This window comes from Euphorbia lathyris, chromosome 2 (assembly GCF_963576675.1).
Source record: "Euphorbia lathyris chromosome 2, ddEupLath1.1, whole genome shotgun sequence".
In the NCBI taxonomy this organism is placed as follows: domain Eukaryota; kingdom Viridiplantae; phylum Streptophyta; class Magnoliopsida; order Malpighiales; family Euphorbiaceae; genus Euphorbia; species Euphorbia lathyris.
Window position 1 is genome coordinate 39,245,822 of NC_088911.1, and position 15,433 is coordinate 39,261,254.

A 15,433-nucleotide genomic window follows, 5' to 3' on the forward strand; every position below is an offset into this window, starting at 1 on the left:
TAATAATAATAATAATAATCTCTTATTTTCAAATAATAATAATAATAATAATAATAATAAGTTTTGACTCTTATTTGGTAAAATGAATTCTCAAGTCCATCATTCTTTATTTTTATTCATTGAAAATCTATCATTTTTCAAGTTATCACTAGATTATTTATGGTTATATATATAATCATGCAGCAGATTATACACTTTTAAATTTAACAAGTTTTATTTTTATTTGCAGCTGAACTTTTTAAAATAACATATTCCATTCAGCTATGCAAAGGATTTAAAACCAGTTCCGAAACTATCTAAAGACTATTTCTAAGGCATAGACGAATCAACACATCCCTCTATGTATGAGGAATCTACAGCCTTATCTCTCCATGGATCTGAATCCTTAAGTTTTGCAAGTCGTGCTCCCTTTTTGGGATAATTTCGCACACATGTTTACATTCACTACTCACGAGCTTTGTCCCACTTATAAGGAGTTATGTGTTATGCTGGAGGTTCCTTCTACCCGTTCTAGCCCTCTAGCTCTGCCTAACTCAAATTAAATTTATTAATGGGTTAAGGTGCAAAAATACCCCTAACATTTTGGGTCAGTAACAATTTTACCTCTAACATCTAAAATGGTGCAATTTTACCCATAATGTTTGTAGCCAAGAGCAATTTTACCCCTAACATTGATAAATTTGATCAATTTCAGACACTATTATAAAATACAGTCATTTTTTTCTTTATTTTGCACCAATTGCATATCAATTTCTTCTAAAAAAATATATAATGTTTTTTGTAATTTAATAATAAAATTAGAGATTAATATTTATAAATTCGGTGAATTTTTTGAATTTTTTTGTCTAGTTCGTACAAAAGACAATATATTTTTAATATTTTTTTCATATCCCAACATATGTTTGTGATTTGTTACTGATAAAATAATGCATGTGTGAAGTGTAAATGACAAGATTCATGACCGAGAAAACAGTTTGATGAATTATTTCTCAAATTGACCCAATTTATCAACGTTAGAGGTAAAATTGCTCTTGGCTTCCAACATTAGGGGTAAAATTGCACCATTTTGGATGTTAGAGGTAAAATTGCTCCTGACCCAAAACGTTAGGGGTATTTTTGCACCTTAACCCTTTATTAATCATTAGTTATCTATTCTTAAGTATTTGATGATTAAGACTCCTAAGGCAATGAACTGTTCAATTATGTATTTTCATTGTACTAAAACATAATATTTTATGATAATATTATGATAAAATATATACTGTAAGTAATTACTTGATAATGTTGCTGAACTAATCTAATATTTAAAATATATAGAGTATTAGATTATACTGTACGAGTGGTTTTTTTAGTTTAGTATCATGAAATTTTAATGTACATAATTTAATAATATAATATAAACTAATAGATAATTAATAATTAGCAATTTATTTAATAAATAATGAAACCCAGTACCGAACCGAACTGAATCAAATTGAAATATTCGGTTCGATTCAGTTTGCTAATATAAATCGGTTAGGTTCAGTTTTTATTTTAGGTATTATTCGGTTCGGTTTTCAAACCGAACCGACCGTTGAACACCCTATTATAAAGATTAAATTTGATCCCAACGTTTACAGAAAAGTGTAGATTCGATTCTAATATACGAAATAATACATATTTATTGCTAACGATTCTAAGCAATATTAATTTTACTCTTACATTACTGAAAATTTGAACATCCTGGTTTAACTGTTATTTAAATGTTACATCGAACCTTCTAAACTTTAATTATGTTTATGATATATAGTGCGTTACAAACATATTACAAAAAAAAAACTTGTTAAAGTTTTAATAACTAAGTTTGTTACATATAACCAAATTAACGTTGACTTGAGCGGTTAAAGGCCTCAAGTAGAGAAAGAAACACATAAAAAAAATTAGGAATTCAAAGTAATAAAATGTATAGTTTTTAGTTGCAACGTAATAAAAAGAGTCTCCTAGTTTTTTTCAAAACTCTACTTTGTTTTTTTACCCATTTAAAATTCTAAACACATTTTTTAATGGAGTACATGAATCGGCAGAATCGGTGGACTCGCCGGATTCACCATCGATTCGAGTGTCATGTCCGATTCAGGTATGATTTTTTCCGTTTTAGATATTTTTTATTGTTATTGTTTTCTCAATTCTCCGGTTTTACAATTTTCATTTTCTCAGTTTAAAAAATATCAAATTATGAATAACCACATTTTTTTAAAATTTAAATGAGATAAATAAAAAACAAAGTAAAAATATAGAGAATTATACGGGTTGAGTGGATTAGACGGGTTATTAAGATGGATTATGATAAACCATCAAATATAAGATTTATAACCCATCTAACCCATTGTAACCCACTTAACACTACAGTCCATGGATTGAATGGGTTGAAATTTGGTGGGTTATAATAACCCAACCAATTTTGAACACCCCGCAAGTTCATTCATTCAATTCAACTATTATTCAAATATCATTAAGTGACTAACATATATCTTTTTTAACAACCATTTTATTTTGTTAACAATTTAACAACTAATAAATAACAAAATCATAATAAATACACATAGGCTTGGACGGACGGATTTGAAATTCATATTTTAGACCTCGCCAAGCCCAAGCCAAACCCAACTCAATTTATTACAGGCTGGACTGGCTTGGACTCATCAAGTTTTATTAAAAGTCCGACAGGCCTGGCCCAACCCGACCCATGCCCAGATCTACTACTTAGCACGAACAGAGAGAATAAAAAAAAAAAAAAATCCCAGTCATCATTTGCCTCTTCCAATTTATCACTATCATTTTTACAATCGTAAGCTCTTTCTTCTCCATATCATTTTTCAATGATCTACAGGATGGAAATAATGAAGGGGTCTGCCATTGATATAATTTTTTTTAACACTGTTATACACATCTAACTTTCCTGTCAATGTTTCCATCAAAAAAAAAAAAAAAAAAACTTTCCTGTCAATGAGGGCTTGATCAACTAAAACTCAAAAGATCAAAAGTTTGATGTGTTTAAATAAATGATCAAGTGCTTTAACACACCAAAATTTGAAAGATCAAGACCTAGGATAACATTTTGCATTATAATTACTACTATAAGTAATCAGAATATACAATTTTAATCACATGGACCTTAATGACTATGTACTATTTGATCCATATGAACACTGTTGTCAATACCATGTAAGGGAAGTAACGAAATAACTTGCCAGTGTCGGATGCATAAATGATCCTTGAGAAAAGAAGGCTTTAGAGCATATATCCAGGAGAATAAGACATGTTGATTGACCTGTTTTGCAATTTCAATTTAGCTTTACTGCTAAGATGTCACCATAACTCATCTCGGACTGACCTAGTTCTGAATCCCTTCATTTCCCAGATGGCATATCAATAAAGCGAGAATGGAAATAAATTTAGGAGCATAAAGGGTATATTCGTAGCATGTTTCACATCACTACAGATTCATTATATATGACCCTCAAGAGAATTCACTTTTATAAATTCTGCTTTTCTCATGAACACATCTTACAAAATATTGCCAAAAAGAAACCAGCATGAATGAACATGAGGGAGGCATGCGACTTTTGTTGAGACGAGTTTGTGTGGCTCTCCAAGTATTTGGAACACCCTGCCGGCGCTTTTCTGCAGTGGAGAACAAATCGCAAAACCACCATATCAGTAACCATTGAACAGCAGGAGAAAAACAATAAGTGGAGATCAGATTTACTAACCTGAGATGAAATTCATAATTCAATGTCAGATACACCCAACAAAAATGAACTTGGCTCACTGGATCCAAGAAGTGGCATGTATTCTGATCCTCTTACATGGACATTAAAGCAAGCTGCAGCAATCATTCGATTAAAAGATAGCAAAATAAGGAAATCCATGGGTAAAATGCTATTCCCATAAACACAGAATTGTTTAATTTTCAAAATATGGTCACAAAGATATTCTATCGACTTCTTCCTTCAATTTATCTGAGAAAAAAATAATATTCCCCCATATATAAGTGCGGGCTATTAGTGTGAATATAATCAGCAGTTTGGGAAAACAACAGTTTATGCAGAAATCAACAAGCATGAACTCGAGGAAATCCAAACAAAGGCCACTCATACAAGGACACTATCATATCACTTTCCAGTAATAGTGTGACTGGATACACACATGCAGGCACAAATGACCAGCGTTATAGCACGAGAGGAATAGGAAAATTTTGAGAACTTGTTATCTATATCCCTTGTAAGGAATCATTTTGCATATCCTGTTTACACCATCAACACATGTAATCCAGAAGCAACTCCAGTTTCATAAATTCATATCAAAGTTCTAATAATATCCCACTAATAGATTGTGTGTAAGAGAGAGAAAGAGAGGGCATTCACAACTTCGTATAGAAAAATTTCAATAAAATACCAGTTTCTATTTTCTGCACGCTTTGAAGCATTGTGTCCATCTTGGATTTCATATCAGGACTATCATCCATGTGCGGCACAATCAGGGTCAATTCCCTGTAGATTTCACGTGCAAACCCACATATTCTCTCAGCAAATTCAGGTTCGCCATCTGAAATTCGACCAATTGCCAGCCGCATCAGTTCTCCTGTTAAATCTGCAAGCTGTGCAAGCATACTAAGCACCATCCTCCATTGCAGTTAAACTAGAGAGTGTTATGTAGAACAAAAAGGAGAAATATACAAGCACTCCAGCCACGATATTCTGCTACTCATAAGAGCAACTAATGGGATTATGTTAGTTTTAACAGAGCTTAAACAGCATATTCAAAATTAGTGCCCTTTCATGCATATATAAATTGCCTTGTTACACACATTATGCACTAAATCAAAGTAAACAGACAGAACAATGCCTCAACAATTCAACTTTACAATAGAAGAAAGCGTTCTGTATCAGTATAAAAGTTCAGACAATTACCCCCAAAAGGTAGTCAAGGATGTTTATTTGCAAAGGTTCATGAGATGGATCACTGAGTGGCAAAAGAATTGCATTTATCTCGTTTAGATGCAAAAGATTCCCTGTTCGGCAGAATTTACAGAATGCTGCAGCTTCAATATATTCTTGTACCTGCATAGAACCCCCCAACCGAAGCAATCAGTAACATCTACTTTGATCAGAAGACTGAAGAGACGAGCATTTACCCCAGGACTGTATGCTCGTCTTAGCTTCCAAAAATCAGTCCCTTGGAGTTCTTTAACCAATCGAGCCATGTACTGTCCTGTCACAGCTGCTAAATCCTTTTCTGCTTTGTCAAGAACTTCATCTCTGTTATATTTACTCATTCTGTCATTAGACAAGATTACAATACATATATCAGCGCACACAACAAGGTATCAGGAATGCCAATTCCTAAAGTGTTACACTTAACATTCCAAATAAAATAAAAGTAGAACTTCTACTTTGGGGGGGAATGGACATTCCCAAAGATCCCATGTAAACAGTGCTTTCTTATCACCTGTGAACTTGAAATATGACCTTCTTGCTGTTCATGGTGATATCACGACTTGCTTTTACAACTCTTTCCCGTTTTTCATTCTACAAGAAAATACAACATGATTATAAGGATGGTGTCATTTCTCTAATTAATGAATTGATTATAAGGCAAACCATGCAACACTTAAATAAAGCATGTCTCAAAATAAAGTCAATGTTTTTCAGAGTAGAACTGTTTACAATTTCTCAGTACCCACCCTTTGGATGTACAATTTCTTGGCAACCTAGTTCATACTGCATATTGGATAATTTCAATCTGAAGAAAGCATCTTCTGGGTCAACCACAACCCACAGCTGACATAAACTGATAATGGAGACAAATGCTTAACCACGATAAGTTTAGTGCTATCAGGTGACAGCTGGCCACAGATTAGAAGGCGCAACATATGACCAATAGCATGCCCACAAACCAATCATCCTTCCAACTCATATAAGATTATCAATGCCAGAAGCAAATTTAACTTACCAAAATAACCATAATATGATTTCCCAAAAGCTTCTATGTTAATATATGTTCACACTACTCTTGATAGTGGAAATGACTATAGAAAAACTTCATAACTAAAACTCACTGCTGTGTCTTGGAATACATTTCCACTTCTGCCATTACCAAATGAAATATTTGGTGTTAAATGAATGCCTTTACAAATAATTGACTGGAACCTTGGTAATTAGCAACAATAACTCATTCAGATTTTAATAACAAAAAAAATAAAGAAAAAAAACAGACAGCAGAAAACAGATTAATCAAAAGGTTGAAAGAAAAAGAGTCCATGGCCTAAAAATACATGTAAAACTGATCGTAAGTCTATTTATAGATAGGATTAGTTCACTTCATCTTTGAATTGAAAAACTTGAGGTCTTATTTGCCCTTAAAAATCTTCATTATTACTCAAAAATATTCTTTTAAACTAGAAATGTTAATATTAAGAGATCCATATTTTCTTACAGGTCAAAACAAAAATCAAAACTATTATAAATATGTATTTTTAACTTTGTGATATAATAATGAAAATAAAATAAAATAATGGCATCTTACAAGTTAGAAGAAAATTTTCAACAAATTCTCCAAAATTCCCAGTGAAATAACTTTCAGAGTGCAACTGTGAATGTCAGTGTGAGAGAGGGCAAGAGCCTAAACTGCTCTTTTTCTTCAAATAATAGGTTTCAAATAAAATAAAAACTTCCCAGATTAAAGGATATTGAAACAATTTCCTTTTCTCGCATCCGTAGTTATTAATGGTGTGCCTATGGCGCACAAGGCCCCATGCTTAGCGCCTTAACACCCTCAATTGCTGGCGCAGTCACCATGGCGCTCGCCAGGCGCGCCATTGTGTGCCAAGACACAGAGTTCAGAGGCGCGCCTTTGTGACGTGCAGTTTTAGGGTTTTTTGAAGTATTTAATGTAGGTGTAATGTTCACCCTTGGACTAGACACATCTAAGGGTCTAAAATAAGCAAAAAAAAAAAAAAAAAAAAAAAAACAGCCAAAGGGAGAGAATTGTGGAATGATGATGAACTTGCGTTTGAAGATGATAACCTAATATGGGATTCAGTTAGTGGGGCTGCTGGAGTTGAAGAAAGTGCTAATAACGGTAGACAAGTAGGAAAAATGGCTAAAGTATGTATCACCTTCTAGTGCTCGAGAAAAAGCTCCTTCTGTTCTTCGAGATAAGGAACGAGAAACTGATTTTGTTGATGAGGATGATGAGGATGAAGAGTTTGATGATGTTCTAGATGAGTAGTAGTGATGAATGATGAATTTGGAGAGTTATGATGAGGAGTCACTATTAGTCAACTTAGGATTTACTATTTAGTTCAACCATTGAACTTTAGATTTAGAATATGAGGTTTATTGCAAGTTAGAATTTACTTATGATTAAGAATATTGTCATGGTTTAGTATTCATTGCACTTTTAGAATTTATCATTTCTTATAATTTTGTTGAGATGGATGTGTGGTCATACGAAAAAGGACCGGGTGCGTAATGAAATAATTAGGACAAAAGTAGGGGTCACATCTATTGAGAATAAAATGAGAGAAAACCGACTAAGGTGGTTTGGCCATGTGAGACGTAGAGCGCTTGATGCGCCGGTTAGGAGAACCAAAGAGTGGCAAAGGGATGTAGTGGTGAGGGGTAGGGGAAGACCTAAGCAAACTTAGAGGAGGGTGATCGAGAGTGATATGAGTTTACTGGGAATTGAGGAAAATATGGTAGTGGATAGGACGGAGTGGAGGGAGCGAATCTTTGTCGCTGACACGACTTGATTTTCACGGTTTTATATGATGGTTCATGTTAGCCGACCCCGAATCATTTCGGGACTAAGGCTTTGTTGTTGTTGTTGTTTTATCATTTCTTATAATTTATGTATTATCATTTATAGTTTTATAAATTTTAGGTTTGTTAGTGCGCCTTGTGTCGTTCAGGCACCCCATGCGCCAAGGCTCCAGGACCCCTTGCGCCTAAGTGCCTTTAATAACTATGCTCGCATCAAATGTAGTGTCTATCATTAATCCAGAAATTCGAATGTAGTATTATAATTTGCATCCCCTTTTTCCAACTGCATTCTACAAGCTCTACTTCCTTTGGTTTTGACCAATAATCTCAACACTACTGATAAATTCTACATATTCCCACTACAGCTAAGTTCCATCAAGGCTCTTACAAATAACACATTGTTCCAATATGAGATATAACAAAATCTAACCAGTGATCTGGAAAAAAAAATATATAGTAGGCATCATCGGAATAGAGATCAAAATGGATTGAATTTCAAACAAAATATTTCTACTCGACGAACAATATCTCCAATGGTATACAAGTAAAATGGACAGACACAAGCATAATCGCAACGGCAACAGAAATTAGAAGGAAATAAAACATACGAGGTTATTGAGATACTCTGCATATTTGGAAAAGGCATCACTGAAAGAGGAAACTGTACTCATTGTTCTGGCTCTTTTGGAGGAGCTGAGCAATGCAGTACCTGAAGTCATAAAAAAAAAAAAAAATGCAGACGAAAACGAAAGAGGAGAAGATAAGTAAAAGCTAGGGTTTAAATATCCGCTTATTTCAGGCAAAAGTAGATAAGGAAGAAATGAAACCTTGATGAGGGCGTTGGATTTTAGAAGCCATGAGAAATGTGCTACGGAGTCCGCTGTATAACATCTACCTGTCTGTTTGTCTCTGCAAATTCCCACACCTCGTGCTTTGTTGCGGGGTTGGGGTGGAAGTTGTGAGTTGCCACTGTTTTCAGTAATTATTCGTAATCAATTATTCTGCATTTAATGAACATCTGATGCTGTGGTGTAGTGGTCACGTTAGTCTTACACACTAAAGGTCCCCAGTTCGATCCTGGGCAGCATCATCTTCCTTTTTTTAGACAATTTATATTGATTTTTTGGGTTAGAATTCTTATAGTTTTATAGTCTATACAGAATTGAGTATATAATATAATCTTATCATGCGAAGTAGCATAATGAAAATGAACAAATATATATATATATTTTTAAGTCAAAAATATTTCTAATATTGGAAAGTATGAGTCAAAATTATTTGGCCTATTAATAAAATAAAAAAAAAATTATTTGGCCTGATACATCAATAGCTTCCCGAACTTGTCCAAAATAGTAGATTGGCTCCCTGAACTTTGCAAGTGTCTCACCAACTCTCTAAACTTACTTATTCCATATCAATAGCTCCATAAACTTGTCCATAAAAATACATTAACTCCCTGAACTTTGCAGGTGTCTCACCAACTCCTCAAACTTGCTTATTCTGTAACAACTAAATACAAAAACTATAATACTAACTCTCGATCTTTATCCATTCAATCTCTCAAACCTACAACATTAACTCTTATAATAGGTTGAAAGGTAGGAGAAGCGAAAAAATTACCTCTCGAATAAATGAAGACGTATTTTTAGAATTTAGGTTTAATAAGTTTTTGTATTTAGTTGTTACAGAATAAGCAAGTTCAGGCAGTTGGTGAGACACTTGCATAGTTGATGGAACTAATCTACTTTTTTGGACAAGTGTAGGGAGCTGGTGATATGAAATAAGCAAGTTTAGGGAGTTGGTGAGACACTCACAAAGTTCAAAGAGTCAATCTACTATTTTGGACAAGTTCAGGCAGCTGATAATGTATTAAGCCAAATTATTTCTAATAGAAAGCTTAAAATTTTACTCCTAACCTGTAACCTGGGTCAATTGAAGACCTAATATTATTAAAGTGTTGTTTGATAAAACTGAAAAAATAAATGATGAATTTTAAGTGTTGAATAATATAAGTGCTGAAAGTATTAAATGATACGACTATTATAAAAATATTAGTTAATAATGTTTAACTTAAAATCTTAAGTTAAATATTTTGACTTATTAAAATAAGTGATTTTAACTTAATTGACTAATTTAAGTGATGAAAAATAACCGTTATCAAACGCATTTAAATTAAATAAGTGTTTAACATTTTAATTCAAGCGATTATTAAAGTTATCAAACAAAACCTAAATGTCTTTAATATTATAATAAGTGCCTATTTATTTCCATTTTACTATTTTCTACTTTTTAATTCTAAATATGAGATAAATTGTTTAGTTAAATTTTCAAATAGTCGCTTTTGGCAGAAAAATTACTAACATATACTACATATCAGCAAACAGCTAAAAGCAACAATGAACGAGAGCAGGTGAATCAAACGAGCCCTTAGTAAGTTCAATTACAAAATTTAAACTGTAGCTTAAAAAAATACAAGATAACCCACGTTGGTAGTACTTCCGTTTGGAGTAACGGAAATCCAAGGATTGATGATATTTAGGAGCGACTTGATAGAGCGTTGGGTATGGTTCGCTAGAATTGTTTTCTTTTAGTCTGTGTTTCCAATATGGTTTGCTTGTCCATTGATCATGGCCTGATTCTTGTTCAGTGGCAGTGCTGGAATCAATATTTGGAGGGGCTAATTTCAACCCTACGAGTAATGTCGAGGTCAGTTATATAGAGTTGGAAATAATTTTCTAAAGTCCAACCTTTTAGTGCTAGGCAAAAAAAATTTGGCCTACAACACCGTAAAATTTTATTGTTTTGGCATGTTAGTAGCTAAAAAGTTAAAAATGGTCAGCCTAAAAGGAATAAACATATTTTAATGTTTTATTAATTTGATGCTAATTTTTTAAAAGTTATAAAACTTTTTATCTTTTTACTTTTAGTTTTAAATTTCTTATAAATTTTATAAATTAAAATTCAATTCAAGCTTTGAACCTCGATGATAAAGCATATGATTTTGAAAAATAAAAAAAAATGTTCAAATGGTAAAAAAGTGTTTGCACCGTAAATTTTTTTTTTTTTTGCTTTTGTATGTTTTTAATATATTAATTGAGTACATTTAAGTATATTTTTTTACAGTGGATATCAGTGGAGACTTGAAGTAAATTTAGAGAAACCAAATGTCATTTAATATTTTAATGTGTATTTTATGAACCAATTAAAAAGCAGGAAAAATAGAAAGCGTCAGAATCAATTTATCTTGGAAGTCAAAGTGGAGCAGTTATTCAAGACGTGATCTGAATGTGGAGAACATGACTTAATAGAAAGAAGCGGGAAGTTACCTCCAACGTCTATAAAAGAAAGAAATCATGATGACAGTGAGACAACTCAACACATCCAAGCAAAACTCTAGCAAATTATCTCTAGACTTCAGCATTTTTACAATTCTCAATCATTTCTTTAGTCTTAATTTTCAAGTTCAACGTTCATTCGGAGAGCGGCGATGAAACCCTAGCGGCCTCCTTTCTCCTTCTTGCCGGCGGCGACCTCCATGTCTTCTCCTCCGAGCAACCCTCCTAGTGATCGCCATCGCTCACCTCTTCTCTCGGGATTCGTTCACTCGCCATTGCAGGCCAATCGCAACCAATACGCCGGAACGCTCGGCTGCCCCGGAGCCTTGTATCTCCAGGCTATTCAGTCGCGATGCTTTCACCAGATCGTAAAAGCAGGATGATGCCACCAAACTGATTAAGGACCGCTCCTTTGCCGCGACCCTGAAAGCTGGAATCAACTCCGAATTCATCCAGGAGGAGGACAGACCTATTATCACAGAAGAAGGAGGTTTCAAAGCTGTGAAAATCCAACAGTCAGTTTATAAGGAACGCATTCAGGCGTGTCAAAACTCAATAATCGGTAGAATCACTCTCCTGAAAGGGGAAACCCCATGGAAGCACAGCGAATTAAAGCTGAAGCTCAACTCTATCTGGCAAAGGAACATGGACTGGAAGCTTATCTCGCTGGGAAAAGGCTTCTACCATATCATCTTGCCTTCTGCGGAAGCCAAGAGTGCTGTTTGGGGGCAAGGAGCAATCCCGCTCAAACCAGGTATTATTCGCTTTTCCCCTTGGACTCCTGGATTTAATCCTGCGTCTCATAAATCTTCGTCTGCTCAAGTTTGGGTCCGCTTTTACAACTTGCCATGGGAATATTGGGATAAAAGAATTATTGTTAGCATAGCCAGGGCTGTAGGTATTCCTTTGCGATTTGACAGAAATACAATTGAGGGTGAACTGGGTCACTTTGCCCGAGTCTTAATCTATGTGGATTTAACACAGGAATTGTAGTACAAACTGCGGGGTGGATACTGACAGTAGGATGCAGTGGGTTAACTTAGAATATGAAAACCTTCCATATTTTTGTTCTATTTGTAAAACTGTGGGACATTCGGCAAGTAGTTGTCGCAGGAACCCTGGCTATGAGGAGACACAAAACACAATGAAACCACAGAGAGAGGGTAAGCAACACCAAGGGGAATTGTAAAGAGGGAGACCCCCTACCCGTCACCCAAATCACTCATCCATCTGGCAGCAGAAACCTAATGTCGCTAGCACTTCCAAAATCATGCCTATACAGACTCAACCAGAGACTCAGGGTTCCGATCCACCACGTAATAACTAGGCTGATTATAGTGAATCTGAAACTGAAAGTAGAGTGGGTGCAGAATCGGAAGAGACCAATACAGAGATGGCTATTCAGATTTACTCAGGGCAGGCCACCAAGTTACTCGGCTCCCTAGATAACAGAGAAGGTACAGTAACAGACAGAGTACAGGGTTGGAATTGGGAGATTCCAATTCAAATTGCAAAATCAACTCTCACAGAAGGAAACACAAATCCAATGGATTTAATGGTGATTGAGGATCAACCTAACCAAAACGAACCATGTGCAGATAATACAGACAAAGAAGAAGGTTGGGAATCGGTCAGGAAAAAGAAGACAAGGAAACAGGTACAGGTTCACCAAGGAGTGGCACGAGCCAAAAGGCTCAACAGACCGCCCAAAAGATATTTATGAACTTCCTTTATTGGAACTGCAGGGGGATCCTTCACCCCAAGACTCAACGGGCACTTAAGTTACTTTGTCAGACGCACAAGCCGACCGTCCTTTGCCTGGCTGAACCGATGGTCGACTTTGATAGTATTCATTACAGATTCTGGGATTCAATGGGGATGTCGCTAATAGCTTGTAATGACAGACCGAGTCCGTCTCTATGGGTGCTTGCTGTTCCGTCGGTGCAGATTTCAAATGTGGTTACCCATGATCAGCATGTATCTATGGAGATCTCAGAAGCCGGGTCCAGGCAGCGGATTTCATCAGCACTATCCGTCGCCTAGCTTGTGGGAGAGCTTACTGGAATTTACATCTGACCCAATTAAGCCATGGATTGTGATGGGTGATTTCAACACAATCACGGGGGTGCATGAAAAAACCGGAGCCGCACCTTCAATCACCTCCTACAACGACTTTAGAGGTTTCATTGGCCTTGGTAATCTTTTGGAAATGGACACTGCAGGGGCCCAATTTACTTGGTCAAACGGTAGAAGAGGGAACGAACACGTAGAATGCAGGCTTGACAGAGCCTTAGTTTCAAAGGAATTCTTGGATCTTTGGGACACGGTTAGCTTCTCAGCATTGCCCAGACACTGTTCGGACCACTCTCCGCTGCTCCTAATTTGTCAGAAAGGTGAGACACGGGTGTCGCGATTTCGGTTCAAACCATGTGGCTAACTCATCTATCGCTTAGGGAGGTGGTTCAGAATCACTGGAACAGCTCCACAATTTCTCTTCCCCCAGGTCAGTTATTATGCCACAAACTTAAAACGCTCAGGCCGGTTCTACGCTCTTGGAACCAAACAGTCTTTGGTCGGGTTGAGGAGAATATCCGCCAGGCCTCCAAGAGGATTGCAGAGGTTCAGCGTGATATCAGTAATTCGGGGTTAACACCCGAGCTTCAGGCAAGGGAACTCATGGCGAATGGTGACCTCGAGCTTCAATTATTGCGCCAGGAGATCATGCTCCGGGAAAAAAGCCGAACAAAATGGCTGATTGCTGGCGACCGTAACACAGCTTACTTCCACAGAACAGCAAAATTAAAGAAGCTCAGGGCTAGGGTGCACTCTATGATGATTGATGACCAAATCACATCAGATACGGACACAGTCGCTCATCATGTAATTACTTTTTACTCTCAGCTGTTCTCAGCCAACTCGGACAGCGTTGACTTGAGTGTTGTCAGAGCAACCATTCCCGATTCAGTTACTCTGGAGGATAATGAGGGGATAACTGTGATGCCTGCTTCAGGTGAGATTCGCTCAGCTGTGTTTGGTCTAAGCAGGGATAGCGCACCAGGTCCTGATGGCTTCGGCGGCTCATTTTACCAGGCTTTCTGTGATGTAATCGGGCAGGACGTTTGTAATATGGTCCAGGATTTCTTCAGAACTGGCTGTGTATATCCGGGTATGAACTCGAACCTGATGGTGCTTTTACCTAAGGTTGAAGGTGCAAATAGAATTGAAAATTTCAGGCCTATTGTGATGAGCAACTTCTGCTACAAGATTATCACAAAGATTCTGGCGGACAGACTTGCAATAACAGCGGCAAAAATTGTATCTCCCACCCAATTTGGCTTCATTAAGGGACGCAGCATCCACCACTGCATTGCAACCGCCTTTGAGGGAGTCAACGCTTTAAACAAAAAATGCTTCGGTGGGAACATGGCTCTCAAAATTGACATTCGGAAAGCATTTGATACTCTTAGCTGGGATTTCCTGATTGCGGTTCTGGAAGCTTTTGGATTTTCTCTTCAATTTAGAAGCTGGATTCGGAACATTCTGGCCTCCTCTCGAATTTCTGTTATATTAGGAGGGGTTGCGAAGGGGTATTTTGGTTGCTCAAGAGGAGTCAGACAGGGAGATCCTCTATCTCCCATCTTATTCGGCATCGCGGAAGACTTCTTTTCCAGATGGCTCCATAGGGCGGAGACGGACGGTTTCTTCGACCCCATGTCTTACACGTGCAGCTCATCCTTCCCATCTCACCTGCTGTACGCTGATGACATCCTCCTTTTTGGGAAAGCAACTATCAGAAACACCAGGGCTATCAAGGAGATCTTCACATTTTATGGTTCTCTCTCAGATCAGACAGTAAATTGGGCTAAATCATCAGTCTATTTTGGCACAGGGGTCTCGACTAGCAGGAAAACTCGGCTCGCTGGAATTTGGGAATAAAGCAAGCTGAACTACCTTTTATCTATCTCGGAGTTCCCATGTTCTTGGGAGCCCCTAAAAAGATGCATCTTCAGGGGATCACTGACAGATTTCTAAATCAATTCAGCAAATGGAGGGGTTCTTCTCTTTCTTTTGCAGGTCGGCTAACACTGATAAAGTCGGCTGTAACTGGATCGTTCGTACATGCATTTACAATATACAAATGGCCCAGCTCACTTCTAAAATGGGTTAACAGACAACTCAGGAATTTCTTCTGGACTGGTTGCACTGACACAAAGAAAATCGTCACTATCCCGTGGCACATCTGCTGTCGCAGCACCAGAATGGGAGGGCTCGGTATCAAGAATTTTAAGGAGT

At 36.6% G+C, this 15,433-nt stretch overlaps 1 protein-coding gene and 1 non-coding gene across 4 annotated transcripts; one reads left to right on the forward strand and one right to left on the reverse strand.

Annotated features, from left to right (window-relative positions):
• Nucleotides 1-3,412: 3,412 nt before the first annotated feature.
• LOC136217875 (uncharacterized) lies at nt 3,413-8,791 on the reverse strand. Of its 3 annotated transcripts, XM_066004557.1 has the most exons (8): nt 8,633-8,791; nt 8,414-8,514; nt 5,491-5,570; nt 5,177-5,318; nt 4,953-5,102; nt 4,438-4,639; nt 3,753-3,865; nt 3,413-3,663 (listed from the first exon to the last, which is right to left on the reverse strand). In XM_066004557.1, exons 1-7 carry the CDS (start codon nt 8,694-8,696, stop codon nt 3,765-3,767), a joined length of 840 nt encoding a protein of 279 aa, XP_065860629.1. In that variant the 5' UTR covers nt 8,697-8,791; the 3' UTR covers nt 3,413-3,663; nt 3,753-3,764. The 3 variants fall into 3 exon arrangements, with proteins under 3 accessions (XP_065860629.1, XP_065860630.1, XP_065860631.1); XM_066004558.1 differs by lacking the exons at nt 8,414-8,514; nt 8,633-8,791 and adding an exon at nt 7,160-7,335; XM_066004559.1 differs by lacking the exons at nt 8,414-8,514; nt 8,633-8,791 and adding an exon at nt 5,726-6,925.
• A 34-nt stretch (nt 8,792-8,825) lies between these two features.
• Nucleotides 8,826-8,895, forward strand: TRNAV-UAC (transfer RNA valine (anticodon UAC)). The gene has a single exon. It is a non-coding gene; the product is annotated as a tRNA-Val (tRNA).
• The last annotated feature ends 6,538 nt before the right edge of the window (nt 8,896-15,433 follow it).

Coding starts and splice junctions, on each gene's coding strand:
- LOC136217875 (XM_066004557.1), bottom strand. CDS start 8,696: ATGTTATACAGCGGACTCCGTAGCACATTTCTCATGGCTTCTAAAATC. Junction 5,103..5,176: donor GACGAGCATACAGTCCTGGG/GTAAATGCTCGT, acceptor GGTTCTATGCAG/GTACAAGAATATATTGAAGC. Junction 4,640..4,952: donor TCCTTGACTACCTTTTGGGG/GTAATTGTCTGA, acceptor ATGCTTGCACAG/CTTGCAGATTTAACAGGAGA.